This window comes from Schistocerca serialis, chromosome 2 (genome assembly GCF_023864345.2).
Source record: "Schistocerca serialis cubense isolate TAMUIC-IGC-003099 chromosome 2, iqSchSeri2.2, whole genome shotgun sequence".
Taxonomy (NCBI): domain Eukaryota; kingdom Metazoa; phylum Arthropoda; class Insecta; order Orthoptera; family Acrididae; genus Schistocerca; species Schistocerca serialis.
This window is the reverse complement of record NC_064639.1, coordinates 540,650,553-540,665,605: the sequence shown is the minus strand read 5'-3', so window position 1 is coordinate 540,665,605 and position 15,053 is coordinate 540,650,553. Positions and strand designations below refer to the sequence as shown.

General features: G+C 43.8%; 1 protein-coding gene across 1 annotated transcript in view; it reads left to right on the top strand.

Annotated features, from left to right (window-relative positions):
• The first annotated feature begins 1,483 nt into the window (after window positions 1–1,483).
• Window positions 1,484–15,053, top strand: part of LOC126456189 (brachyurin-like) — a 31,643-nt gene continuing 18,073 nt past the window's right edge. The window contains exons 1-4 of the mRNA XM_050091943.1: window positions 1,484–1,537; window positions 1,644–1,743; window positions 8,184–8,334; window positions 14,728–14,906. Of these exons, the coding sequence (XP_049947900.1) occupies window positions 1,484–1,537; window positions 1,644–1,743; window positions 8,184–8,334; window positions 14,728–14,906 (484 nt within the window). The remainder of the gene's footprint in view (window positions 1,538–1,643; window positions 1,744–8,183; window positions 8,335–14,727; window positions 14,907–15,053) is intronic.

Here is a 15,053-nt window from a genome sequence, read left to right as displayed (position 1 = left end):
TTCGCTGGATATGGGCCATGGTCAGCAGGAAACGAACCATGTCATGGCCGGGATTGACATAGTTGGCATGATTCACCCGTAACCGTTCCCCGATGTTCGGGAAAAAGTTGTACACACATCACGGCCTTTGTCTCCTGTTGCCAGACAACCAACCACCAAATGTTAAATGCCTTCCGCTTTTATTCCTTGATTTTTTCACGGCTTCCTCTCTTTAGCCAGTAGCATGCGGTCCCATGTCTGATGTTTATGTCGACTGGGAAGATCGACAACACCGTACATAGCGCCTCCGTTGAGATGGTGTTGTTTGCCCCCGACAGCCTCAGGAGGACACTCCTTTGCCAATGCCTCGTTGCTGGCCTTCTTGTCTTTAGTGCAAGTCCATGTGCGCACCACTTGCCTCGAAGCTCAACACCTATTCATAGAGAGCGCTGTGGTTCGCTCTGATGTCAGTAATTGATTGTCTGTACAGTGTGGCGTTTATGCGTGCGAGTTTATATAGAGTATTTCCTCTGCTTTACCAGTAGTTTCTCTTTTAATGTTTGTATTCTGTATTATGACTATGACACACTGCGAGATTTGGAATACAATGCAGAACACTGGTGAAAATATGTTTATCAGTAACTCGTACGCCACTATCTCTTTTCCCCTTTCCGGCCAAACAATGGCTCTGAAAATTCTTCTGTCATCTGAAATTTGACTGAATGCTTCCGAGTCTAACACCACCCACAAAGACGAGCGTTAGCGACATCGTTTGTGTATGCAGTCTCGTGTCTAGAACTGTAGTTTCCTAATTTTTTTGCAATTTACATCTACTATACTGCTATTTTTATTCGTTTTTGCTTTGCCCAGAGTTTGAAGTCATGTTGTACTATTTCGTACAGACGGCCGCGTGATAATTAAGGCATTACATCATAGTGTAAAAAAGCTTGTATCCAGGCATTACTCAGCTGTGGGGTATTTTGAGTTTCACTTGCCACTGTAACAGCAGATAAGTGGATCACAGTGTAGCTAGTCGCTTTACATGTTATTGTTAGATAACGACAATTCATTTTCATCGACGCAGAAACGCTAACAACGGGGGCCCCAACCAGTGAAATTTTGATTGACGAGTCGTGGTCCATTTGGAATCACATCAATGGCTTGGCGATGGTGCTTATCAGGAAACATAGGACGCAGTAAGTCACTAGTGCCATAATTCCAAGACCATTGGTTTGCATCAACGTAGGGGAAGTGAGTGTAAGAGTTAAAATTAAACGCCCACCACTGATCGTGGTAGTAAAGAGGTACAAGATTCAACTGTTGATTGTGTTTACTTGCACCAACCTTATTGACACTTGCACAGTATATCCATCCACCAATGTATCGCTCCAGCGCTCTGGATACAACGCTAATAAACTTTCGCAGAAAACCACTTGACCTCTGCACTACCGAACACACCATAAGTAACATATACAGCAAAAATGAAACAACCACCACAACATCGATGTTCCCTCTAACCATACTAAAAATTCTGCTGATCATCTCCTGGAAGCCCCTGGTAAGTAGATTTCTGATATCTTACAATAGTTAAGTCACGACTAGGTTCAAGGCGGTCCCCTGCCTGGTTACGTAGGTCCTGTGCTGACCACTGACTTGTCTTCCAGGCAGCGGACCCGCGGCGGGCCGGCAGGCTGCACTCCCAGTCGCACCTCAGGAAGCTGCCGCGTGCGCCGCCTTCTCCTCCTGCGGCCAAGAGGATCCCTGGTAAGTGGCAGAGTGAGAGCGTGAGAGAGCAATAAGATGTAGGCGAGCAGTTACATCTTTGGTTCCAAGTAGGGATTTTTCACAACATGCGGCACCTGTTGCAGTCAATTCAGTCCGAAGATTGGTTTGCTGCAGCTCTCCGCACTAGTCTATCCTGTCCAAAACCTTCCATAACTACTTCCGCCTACATCTATTTGAACCTGCTCAATGTAGTCAAGCCTTGGTTTCCAGTTTTTACACCACGCCAGTTACATCATCAAACTAACTAATCCTTGATACCAGAGGCTGATCCTATGAACCGATCCCTTCTTTTTGTCAAGTTGTACTACAAATTTCTTTTCTTCCCAATGTGATTCAGTACCTCCTCATTAGTTGACTGATATGCCCACCAAATCTTCACCGTTCTCCTGTACTACCTCATTTCGAAAGCTTCTATTCTCATAATTTCTGATCTGTTTAGTGTAAGTAAATCACTTCTGTAGAACATTAAACTCTATTTAAATTCCTTCATAAATCACTTTTTAGCATTTAAATCCGTGTTCGAAGCTAACAAATTACCCATTTTCGAAAAGATTTCTTATAACTGCGATCTGCATTGTATATCCTCTCCACACAGGCCATGATCACTTATTTTGCTACCAAAATAACAAAGATCGTCTGGCCCTTTTAGAGTTTCCTTTCCAAACTTAAGTCTCCCAGCATCGCCTGATTTAACTCCATTACCTTCATTTTACTTTCGCTAATTTTCATGTAGTAACATTCCTCACAAGACACTATCAATTCATATATTAAAAATAAAACAATCGTGGTTGCAAAGCTATTTTTATTTAACAGTGCGTTTTGCGTGTTAGTTATAAATCATCAGATTAAGTAAAACAGCCAGATGAAGTTCATTGTGCAGGCTGCCAAAGCTCTACGTCAGCCACATACACATAAGACCGTCTCGACGAAAATGCGGTCGTCAGAATAACTAATAGGAACTGTGGGAACCTTTGTACTGTTATAGCAACTATAACAGTGAGACTTCTGTCTGTGCACGAATGGCAGCCCATTTTTAAACTAGAGAAGGTAGTGATGTTGGGCTCTAGGGTCAACGTTCTATCTCACCCAAATGTCCGGACTTGGGACTGGCTAGATCATTCCAGGCCATTGCCTCATAGATGTTGCTTTATACTAGGTTGCATTGTGTCGCTCATGCAAACAATAATCGTCTCCGAACTCTTCCTCTACGGTACAAAGAACACAATGCTGTGAAATGTGTTCATATCCTTTCACAACTTTTTTCTTGAGCACTGTGTGGGGAACACACCCTAATTGCAAAAGACCAGAACACCATCTCTTCCATATTTGACTGTTGGCACCACAGGTGATGCCAGGTAAAGTTCTGCAGGCATTCGCGAACCGAAAACCCTTCATCAGACTGCCACAGGGCATAGCGAGACACATCACTCCAGACCACTCGTTTCCAGTCATCCACTACCCAATGGCGTCGACGTTTGCACCATCTCAAGAGCCACTTAGCACTGACTACTGAAGTGTGCGGCTGATGAGGAGCTCCTCAACCACTGCAATTCATTATTTTTAACTTCCTACCCAATTCATTGAGCTAGGGACTGCTGATACCACCTTGAAACTGACGAGTGATTCCTTCTGTTGAAAACTGTTGATTTGTTACAACCAACATCCGCAAAGCTTGACGGTCCCTGTCAGTATATGAAGTCTGCCTGTAGTTTGTTCAGCAGTGGTTTTTTCTTAACATCGCCTCTTCCCAATCACATCATCAATTGTCTAGTTCCGAAGCTTCCGAAGTGTTGAAATGTCCCTGATGATCTTGTTACTCAGGTGACATCCAATAACTAGTTGACTTTCGAAATCAGTGAACTCCCGCGACCGACTATTTATGCTGTTATTTCTTCTCTATAGACAACAAAATACTTCCCGACTCCTTTTGTGCTAGTGAGTCCTTCTTTTATTTATTTATTTATTTATTTACACGTCAAGTTTCGTAGGACGAAATTGACGAGCAAATATCCAAACTCATAGAACGTGTCAGTACATGAATTTACAACATAATGTAATAACAGATAAAATTAAATGTTTATGAACCCGAAAAATGTCAGTCCATAAGTTTAAGTAAATGCAATCAACAATACAATAAGAATCAACTTAATTTTTTTAAGGGACACCTCGACAGAATAGATGGAGTGATCTATGAGGAAACTCTTCAGTTTCGATTTGAAAGCTCGTGGATTACTGCTAAGATTTCTGGATTCGAGTGGTAGCTTAGTGAAAATGGATGCAGCAGTATACTGCCCACCTTTTTGCACAAGAGATAAGGAAGTCCGATTCAAATGCAGGTTTGATTTCTGCCGAGTATTAACAGAGTGAAAGCTGCTTATTCTTGGGAATAAGCTAATATTGTTGAAAATAAATGACGCAAAGAATATATATATTGAGAGGCCAATGTCAAAATACTCAGACTTGTGAACAGGGGTCGGCAAGAGGTTCGTGAACATAAACCACCTATTCCCCGAATCGCCGGTTTCTGAGCCGAAAATATCCTTTTAGAATGGGAACCGCGTTGGTTCGAATCCTGCTTCGGGCATGGATGTGTGTGATGTCCTTAGGTTAGTTAGGTTTAAGTAGTTCTAAGTTCTAGGGGACTGATGACCTGAGAGTTAAGTCCCATAGTGCTCAGAGCCATTCTATTCATTGACAGCCAAAGAACTCATTGACAGATTCTCTTGGTATTCTCCAGACGTTTACTCAGCCAGTCGCGGCAATAATCACAGACACATGAATGAGGCTTGAACCAGGGCAGAAAGATAGAAAAGACGTCAAATGATATTAGTTGATCCGACGTAAACACTCCCACCATGACTAACTTGTTGCATCAAACATGTTTTCAAATAGCTGTAGTGCGAAACGATACGTTTCTGGACATGGGTTCTAATTGAGAATGTTGTCCAGTCGGTCGCCTTTGCAGGTCTTACAAGTTTGTGACGAAAATTTTAGAGCACTCCCTATAAGATCGTATGTAGATGACCATTTGGTTGCAAGTGGAAAAACGCTATAACAGGCAGCCTCAGTGTGACCGTGACTACTTTCAATCAAAATTGCAGTACGGGTCGACATGAACTAGCTGCTCTGCATTCTAAAAGAAGAAGACGAAGAAGGAGAACTGAAGAAAGCCAACCCTCCCTTTCTCTACTCAGGGGATCTTCCGAACTGATGACTGAAGTTTATTCACCTGCAGAGACCGCAGGGGAATTTCGTGAATTCTCGTGAAGTCTTATCGACTTCAGCTGCTTTCACCAACATTTGTAGTAATATTTGTCTAACCCTTCTTTTATAGTGGAAAGACGAATGGTGCAGATTTCTTACACATACCTGCCTAAGAGCTGTCACTCCCAAAAGAAATCAATCATACTGTTAGAGCATGAAATCAATGTGATCTCGTTCATTAACTCGTTGATATCCAGGTTGTTGTTGTTGTAGTCTTCAGTCCTGAGACTGGTTTGATGCAGCTCTCCATGCTACTCTATCCTGTGCAAGCTTCTTCATCTCCCAGTACGTACTGCAGCCTACATCCTTCTGAATCTGCTTAGTGTATTCATCTCTTGGTCTCCCTCTACGATTTTTACCCTCCACGCTGCCCTCCAATACTAAATTTGTGATCCCTTGATGCCTCAGAATATGTCCTACCAACCGATCCCTTCTTCTAGTCAAGTTGTCCCACAAACTCCTCTTCTCCCCAATTCTATTCAATACCTCCTCATTAGTTATCCAGGTTATAACACTAGTTCGTTATACGTTATACGCCACTCTTCCCTAACTACCGAAGCTAATGTTACCATGTTACCCCCTGAGAGGATTTGGGAATTTTGACCGCGTGTGTGTCTAATGGATAAAGGTATCGGACTGTAATATTGAACATATTGCAATTAGCAGAAAACTAAACAGTCTTTAACTCTGGCGTTAATGGAAGTAGTAAAATTCATATAAGAATGAAAAAATGAACGTCGCCAGCCAAATTAGGCACAATAGACCAAGAAATGAATACACTAAGCAGATTCAGAAGGATTTAGGCTGCAGTAGGTACTGGGAGATGAAGAGGCTTGCACAGGATAGAGTAGCATGGAGAGCTGCATCAAACCAGTCTCAGGACTGAAGACCATAACAACAACAATTCGGAAATATATGTTTAAGAAAATTGAATATTAGTTGTTGAAATTACTTTCATTAATATTTCCCTTTGAATATCACACAGGATACAAACTGACTCAGGCCACTCTGAGCTGCACGTAGCAGCAGTTACCAATAATGCACAAACTGGAAATCATGGAAAGCAAAAATGTACGAAACTTATACTAATAACAGTTACACTAAAGATTATTACATGAACCAGTACTTAAATGTTACTGCAAGAAGTGCAGAACTAAATTTGGTCATGTAGAGGGGGGGCGGGGGGTTTCTGACTTAACTGACATTTAACAACCACAAACAAAAGAAAAGACAAATAATATCACAATTACACTGTTTATACTTCCATTTATAGAAATATATCAGATTTCCTTAGTAGCAATAATATTCCAATTATCTTTGTAATATGAGGAGAATATGGTGTGGACCCATAAACTGGTATAATATCACTAGTTAAGCTCTGTGATTATCTCAGTAGCAAAGACTAATTCAAAAAAACTCACTCCTTAACTTCACTTTGGTTAGTTTATATTCTACTTTTCAAGGCAAATTATTCAACACTGAACTCAATTAACTCCAAAGAAAATCATCCATGGTAGTACTCGAGACTAAATTATGTTTCAGATAAGTTTAACGTATTTGTCTTTTTCGTCACCTGTGAATCAACTATTTTAGACAGTAACATTTACAGAATCTGGCACTGTTTTTTTGCAGGACAATACTTTGCACTAAACTGAGAGTACTTAAGCAAATTTCTAACTAACTTCATTCTTGCGGTTTTAACTTCAACTTTTGCTAATCTTTGCACATTTGACCAACATAAATAAATCACTAGTTCATTTGAAACAGGATATCTGGTTTTAAAAACACTTAGGAGACGACCCTGAATAGCTTCTTGATAAGGATAGAAGTTATGGTTACAAACACAGATGTATAGCATCAGGATTATTATTGAAATCACTCGCACAAATTAACTGGTCCATGCTCTGATACATATCTGCATGCATGAAGTTAGTGGAGCAGTGGCGAAGTTGTGGTGGCAAGCGACATGGCAGCTAACTGTACTCACTGCTCTTGATGTTTGAATGCTCTATAAAATTACTTCTTGGCGACGGATTTTTAAAGTCTTTGAGCCATTTCTTGTTGCTGAGAGTACTAGGCAACAGCCAAATCCACATCCGAGCAAAATTCTTTGGAAAACGGCTTCCATTACCTCCCTTGGCACCGTCGATGTGTACCGTTCCAACCAAGTAGCCACCCAGTTCCCCCGCCAAAACCACCTTTTACATCGCGCCGTGCTACTTCCGTTGCGAAGGGACTTCCCTACGTCTTTTACATTTTACAAACAGAAATGCCCTAACCATAAACCAGCTTGCAGTCCACATTAATTTTTTAGAAATATACACGTATTATAAAATTTTATTGTTTTAAACAATCATTTGTCTCTTTTCCATATATACATTACGACACTCTAATTTCCTGTCACAAATCAAGGACTTAAACTAACAAAGAACACACACTCCATTATCGTAGATACACGGTTGCCTGATATAAAGCTGCTACTAATCGATATAAGTGTTACAAGGTAACCACTAAAAGATAACTAGCTGACAGTTTCCTGACATATTAAAATTTCGTAGCGGACTGTGACGTGAACTCGCGACTATCGCTATTGCCAACCCCTCTCTCTCATCACACCAGTGAGATACTTCCATTATTCGTTTACGATGTTCTCAACTGTTGCTCCTGGATCGGTAGGAGTGGGTCGACTTCGGCCGGCGAATATGTTGCGTCCGACCGCTGCCAACATTGACAATCTGAAAAACGGCGTTCCTGTTTGTGCAAAAACCATTACGAAGTGATTGTGGTGCCATTATGTGCTGCGTTTTTGATTAGTATATCTCGCAATCAATGACGAAGTAGTTCCTGCGACACTTCTTATCCTGGTCCCTTTAATCCCACAAACCAACCAACCAACCAACACTTCTTATCGTCATAGAAGCGCGATACGAAACTGTACCCTCCCACCCACTCTTTTCCCCACGAACCCCAACTCACACCCCTTGCAGTTCCACTCAGGCGGCGACAGTGAGCAGTGCTTGCTTCTTCCTGTCTCCGTAACCCCCGTCACCCCCCCCCCCCCCCCCCTTCCACCGCTCAAGAGAATTCGGTCGTGACCACGTGAACAAAGAGTTCCTCTTTCCCAATTCCTATATGAGATCGCTTGTTTTCCGCAGCATCCACAGAAGACCGCGTCGTGCAAGGTTCGCAGGCCGTGCAGGGGCAGTTCCCGTTCCAAGCGGGCCTCATGATCGACGGCTCCGGTTTCTGCGGCGGCTCCCTCATCTCGACCACCGCCGTCCTCACCGCTGCACACTGCGTCGACGCGTAAGTACACACATTTTGTAGCAATACTAGCGCGTTCTGTATGCAAAAGACAGTAACGTAATCACCAAAGCACGGAATAAATAATACCAATCCTCGACGCGCTTAATCAACAACAACATAAAAAATCTTACGTGTTAGACAACCTTTGTAGATCGACAAATAGTTGGATAACATTAGCCTTTTGAAACCACATACCGAGCCAGATGGCTAGTGACTTTTGATACTGATAAACTGAACAAGCAGGGACTTCCAGAAGGATGGGCAAACTGAAACTGACCCCGGAAATATTTATAACTAGCTGACTCAACAATCTTTGCAATTGCTAAACATGTATGGGAATTGTATATACGTCTCCTTCTCCCCCTCTCGCCCTCTATCTCTCTCCACTTCTCCCTTCATTTGTCCATCTCTTCCTCCTCCCCCTATCGCTGTCCATCATCTTTCCCCTGCTCGCTGTACATCTTTTATCCCTCACTCTCTCTATCCATCTCCTCCTCCCTCATCTATCGGTTCATATCCCCCTGTCCCTTCTTTATATTCGTTTCTTCCCCTATTTTCTGCTCATCTCCTCCTCACCCCCTTCTTAGCTTATGTATTCTTGTCACAAACGAAACCTTGATTGAGAATAGAAGTCAAAAGTAATGGGTAAATCGGTAAAAATGGGGTACGCAATGGGTATGAGAGAGACAATTCCAGCTATTGGATCTGTGAGGATAGTATCTTTAATGACAATATTTCGCTTTGACGTCTAACTCCACTGAGAACCGTGTCCAACACGACCGTATTATTGCCAATATACACTCCTGGAAATTGAAATAAGAACACCGTGAATTCATTGTCCCAGGAAGGGGAAACTTTATTGACACATTCCTGGGGTCAGATACATCACATGATCACACTGACAGAACCACATGCACATAGACACAGGCAACAGAGCATGCACAATGTCGGCACTAGTACAGTGTATATCCACCTTTCGCAGCAATGCAGGCTGCTATTCTCCCATGGAGACGATCGTAGAGATGCTGGATGTCGTCCTGTGGAACGGCTTGCCATGCCATTTCCACCTGGCGCCTCAGTTGGACCAGCGTTCGTGCTGGACGTGCAGACCGCGTGAGACGACGCTTCATCCAGTCCCAAACATGCTCAATGGGGGACAGATCCGGAGATCTTGCTGGCCAGGGTAGTTGACTTACACCTTCTAGAGCACGTTGGGTGGCACGGGATACATGCCGACGTGCATTGTCCTGTTGGAACAACAAATTCCCTTGCCGGTCTAGGAATGGTAGAACGATGGGTTCGATGACGGTTTGGATGTACCGTGCACTATTCAGTGTCCCCTCGACGATCACCAGTGGTGTACGGCCAGTGTATGAGATCGCTCCCCACACCATGATGCCGGGTGTTGGCCCTGTGTGCCTCGGTCGTATGCAGTCCTGATTGTGGCGCTCACCTGCACGGCGCCAAACACGCATACGACCATCATTGGCACCAAGGCAGAAGCGACTCTCATCGCTGAAGACTACACGTCTCCATTCGTCCCTCCATTCACGCCTGTCGCGACACCACTGGAGGCGGGCTGCACGATGTTGGGGCGTGGGCGGAAGACGGCCTAACGGTGTGCGGGACCGTAGCCCAGCTTCATGGAGACGGTTGCGAATGGTCCTCGCCGATACCCCAGGAGCAACAGTGTCCCTAATTTGCTGGGAAGTGGCGGTGCGGTCCCCTACGGCACTGCGTAGGATCCTACGGTCTTGGCGTGCATCCGTGCGTCGCTGCGGTCCGGTCCCAGGTCGACGGGCACGTGCACCTTCCGCCGACCACTGGCGACAACATCGATGTACTGTGGAGACCTCACGACCCACGTGTTGAGCAATTCGGCGGTACGTCCACCCGGTCTCCTGCATGCCCACTATACGCCCTCGCTTAAAGTCCGTCAACTGCACATACGGTTCACGTCCACGCTGTCGCGGCATGCTACCAGTGTTAAAGACTGCGATGGAGCTCCGTATGCCACGGCAAACTGGCTGACACTGACGGCGGCGGTGCACAAATGCTGCGCAGCTAGCGCCATTCGACGGCCAACACCGCGGTTCCTGGTGTGTCCGCTGTGCCGTGCGTGTGATCATTGCTTGTACAGCCCTCTCGCAGTGTCCGGAGCAAGTATGGTGGGTCTGACATACCGGTGTCAATGTGTTCTTTTTTCCATTTCCAGGAGTGTATTTTGGATAAATAGCAGGACCGGTCGTAAATATTGAAATCCTTTATTTTACAGATGATCTGCAAAATAAAGAACTTCAGTATTTACAAGCGATGCTGCCATTTGTCCAAAATAACTGAGTACTTCCGACTGCTCTGATTTACGAATAGGAAGGATTATAAAGTTAGCCATAACACAGCTTTCCGGTTTTCCGTTAAAACTTACTACGAAAAGGAAAACAAAAGTACACCTCTTCACAGCGCAGCCCAGCAAGATCTTTCTCGCTGCCATTGCTGGATGATTGTGCGTAAAGTGCAAGTGTACGAGTTGAAGTCGACTGAAACCGTTGTTCCGACTCACTGGTAGTATTTTCTCCAAAGAAATAAACCAGGGCCATGGGACAGCGATTGTGTTCCGCCAACATTATTGTCCACAGAACTGACGAACGGGAGTTTGATGTGAATGTGGTTTACATTAGAGATTTAAAGAACAAACCCATATTCATTTGAATGGGTTCATCAACAAGCAAAATTAGCGCATCTGGAGGACTGAGAATCCGCATTTCGCGATGGACAAGTCTCTTTATCCTCAACGCGTGACTGTGTGGTGTGCAATGTCCAGTCACGGAATAATCGGTGCGATATTCCTTGATGGTACCGTGACCACCGAACGGTAAGTGAAGGTTTTGAAGGCGATTTTATCCCCATTATCCAAACTGACCCTGATTTCGACAAGATGTGGTTCATGCAAGAAGGAGCTCGACCCCATAGAAGCAAGAAACTGATGTCCTGGAGGAGAACTTCGGGGCAACTTATTCTGGCTCTGGGATACCCAGAGTCCACTGACATGGGCCTCGATTGTCCGCCATATTCCCGGATATAAACACGTGCTATTCCTTTTTGTGGGGCTATATTCAAGACAATATGCACCGAAATAACACGAAAAACATCGCTGACCTGAAAACAGCCATTCAGGACGTTATCAACTGCATCAATGTTCCGACACGTCAGCGGGTCATGCAGAATTTCGCGATTCGTCTGCGCCACATAATCGTCAGTTTTGGCAGGTATTCGAACATGTCATAACCTACATCTAAATAACTGTATTTACATATACGTGTCGAATAAAGTGTGTGCACACCGTAGTTGTTAATTAATTTACGTTTTTTACGTATAGTTCAATAAATGTCACCCTGTAGATACATTCGGAAGTACTTCATCGTGAATGAGTTGTAGCTTATGTATTTGAGTCAATGTGATCCTGCTGTTTTTACATGTACCTCACGATAATTCATGTCTCTTGGTAACTTATTAATGCATGGAACGCTAAAGTATAACAGCTGTTCTGTTAATTAAGTCGAAAAAATTAAAAATAAACGCGCATGTGACTGCTTTCTCACCATTGGAGCGCTAGTGTCGCTCCAGTTGTCCATGGTAACAACTTTCGCACCAGAAAGGGTCGTGATTTGAGGGAAAATATTAAATTGGTCTCAGTATATATTGCTCAGCAATAAATTCCACTGCTGAGCCATTACATATCTAGAGAGCAACAGTTTTGTCTGTGCTGCACCTACGATATGCAGAAGTACAAAGTATGAGACAGCGTCAGCGTTAACTGTGTTACGGTAATAAGTACTACAACAGATATGTACAGAATGGTTATTGGTTACGAAGAGACATAGATATATGCACTAACAACTCCATATGTTTGCAGATAGCTTGACAATGGCAGTGCAGCCGAAATAAGCTTATAGCACTAGAAAGTAATATCTTAATAAAAATTCTTTGACTATGATAGCGTTCAGGCTTACTACACATATAATGTCCTTACAAGACAACGTAGATGTTAATCTCAAGCCAACTTAGATGTTAATCTTAGTGTCGGAACCTATCACATGCGACTAACTGAGTATTGTATAGAAATGTGCACTTGAGGCTCATCACCTTGCCCTATTTTCCAATGTTATTGGGGCTCCATTCGGTCAGTTCTCCTCTCTGACATGGAACTGGATCAGGAGTTTCTTGACGAACAACAGTTGGAATGTTACATGGATGTCTTCCCAAAGAAACACCAGTAAATCTCTTCACATCACAGTGTAGCATGATGACCAATAATTTATTGTGTCAATCTAAACTAACTTTTGAACACATAAACTGTTGTCAGACTTGCATTTTGCGTTGAAGAAAGGATCTGTGCCAGTAAATGCACATGTTGTATCCCAGGCAAGCGTGTGGACTCAGCCGTTGCGGTAGGAGACTGCGAATGCCCACCTGACACTAATTCAAGAACTAGGAATCAAATCGATAGAAGCATTTTTAGTAAAAGAGGGACTATAACGTTTTCTTCATCTTAGTGATGAACTTGCAGTCGGGTCACACGGTTGATAAGGGTAGTTTTCTCGCTCTCGCACGAGAGAGAACCGACTTTCTGAAACCATACCACATGGCGTCTGATTCTATATCTACATCAATACTCCCCAAAGCCACCAGAAAGTGACGTACGGCATTTGTGGTACCGCATACTGATGCCCCCTTCCCTGCTCCATTCGCGAACGGCGAGTGCGAAATTTGACTCTCGGTAATCCTCTGTATTTCCAGAATATTCTTGGGAGAGCTCATCTCGCGAGAATGAGGGAGGAAATAACTTGTTGTTCGGCTCTACCCAGAAAGTCCTCTAGTGAAATTACAACAGTAAATCACAATAGTAAACCTCTCTGTAATGCACAATGCCTCTCTTGTAGCGTCTACCAGTGGAATTTACTGAGCATCTCTGTAACGCTCTCACACGACCTGGATGATCCCGTGACGGAAAGCACAGCTCTTCTATGGATCTTTACCTCTTCTGTCAGTCCTACCTGGTAAGCGTGCCAAATCTATGAACACTACTAAAATATTCGGTCCAACAAGCATTGTGAAGCCTCTTCTTTAATGGATGTGGTAACCGCTTTTCCTGCTGTTTTACGTCGTTTATTTCTCCAAGCATCGTTCTGGATAGTTACTCCCAAGTATTTTACGGTATATATTGTTCCAGAAATTTTTCACCAATACTGTACTTGTAAAGCAGAGGATTTATTTTCCCATCTGTGCGTAATATGTTGTATTTATTAACGTTCATCATCTATTAGGTCTGCGTATCTACATCTGCATGGATATTCTGCAAATCACATTAAAGTGCCTGGCAGAGGGTTCATCGAACCCCCTTCACAATTCGCTGTTATTCCAATCTCGTGTGGCGCGCTGAAAAACGAACACTTATATCTTTCCGTATGAGCTTTGATTTCCCTTATTTTATCCCCATGCAAATCGTTACTGTCTTCTAACGTTGCTACTCTCTTATACACAACCGCATCTTCTGTGAACAGTCTTAAAGAACTTCCACGCTTTCTTCTATATCACTTACGTACATTCTAAAAGTAACGGACCTGTCACATTTCCCTGGGGTAGTCTGGAGGTTGCCTTTGCATCAGTCGATTTTGTTCCGTCAAGAGCGATGTGTTAAGCTTTGTCTGCAAGGAAGTCTTTAATCCAGTCGTCAGTGTGGTTTGATAGTCGCTACGCTCGTATTTTTTCAGCAAACTTCAGTGCAGCACAGTGTCAAACGGCTTCTGGCAGTCGAGAAACACGGCATCAACCAGAACGCCTATGTCACCAGCGCTGTGGATCTCACGGAGAAACACAGCGGGCTAAGTTTCGCAAGATCTCTGTTTGCAGAATCCTGATTTATTTTTACGGAGGAGTTTTCCTTCTCCAAAACAGTCATAATACATGAACATGTAACAGGTTCTACAGTTCTGCGACAGATTGAGGCCAACGATATATCGTGCATCTGTAGACGAGCCTTCTTGGAAATGGGAGTGACGTGCGCTGTTTTACAATCCCTTGGTTCCCCTCTTTGCTCCAGCGATCTACATTAAACGCTCCTAGAAAGGGAACAAGTTCTTTTGTATAATCCCTGTCGAATCTTACAGGTATCTCATCTGGTCCACAAGCCTTTCTACTACAAAGCAATTGTTCTTATTTTTCTATTCCGTGGTCGGTTGTCTGCCATTTCAAAGGTCATGGGACGATTAAAAGGATACACCGTATTATGATGTTCCACTGTGAACAATTTCTGATACCTAATTCAGTATGTCGGCCTTCTCGTGAGACATGCTGACTGAGCGGGACTGAGCCGCTGCTCGCGCCCTGTTGCAGTGGCTCCTTCTTCACCGTTCTGCTCGGAGGCCTGGAGCCGCGGCCCACGTCTGGGGACAACAGCCAGTCCTTCGCTACCACCGACGCCATCAAGAACGACGCCTTCTACACTCCGGACGGCAATGCCGCCTACTACGACGTCGGCGTCATCTTGTGGTCCGATCCCATCACCATCACCGGTGAGTGTCTCCACTGAAATGTCATCTAGGTTTTTGTGATGGAGGTCAGAGATACTTAGATACTTCTGTTCCTAGTGCTGATATGGCTTCCAAGTCACAATTCTACTGTTTGAATATCTACGGAGTTAGCAATCACACGCACAGGAC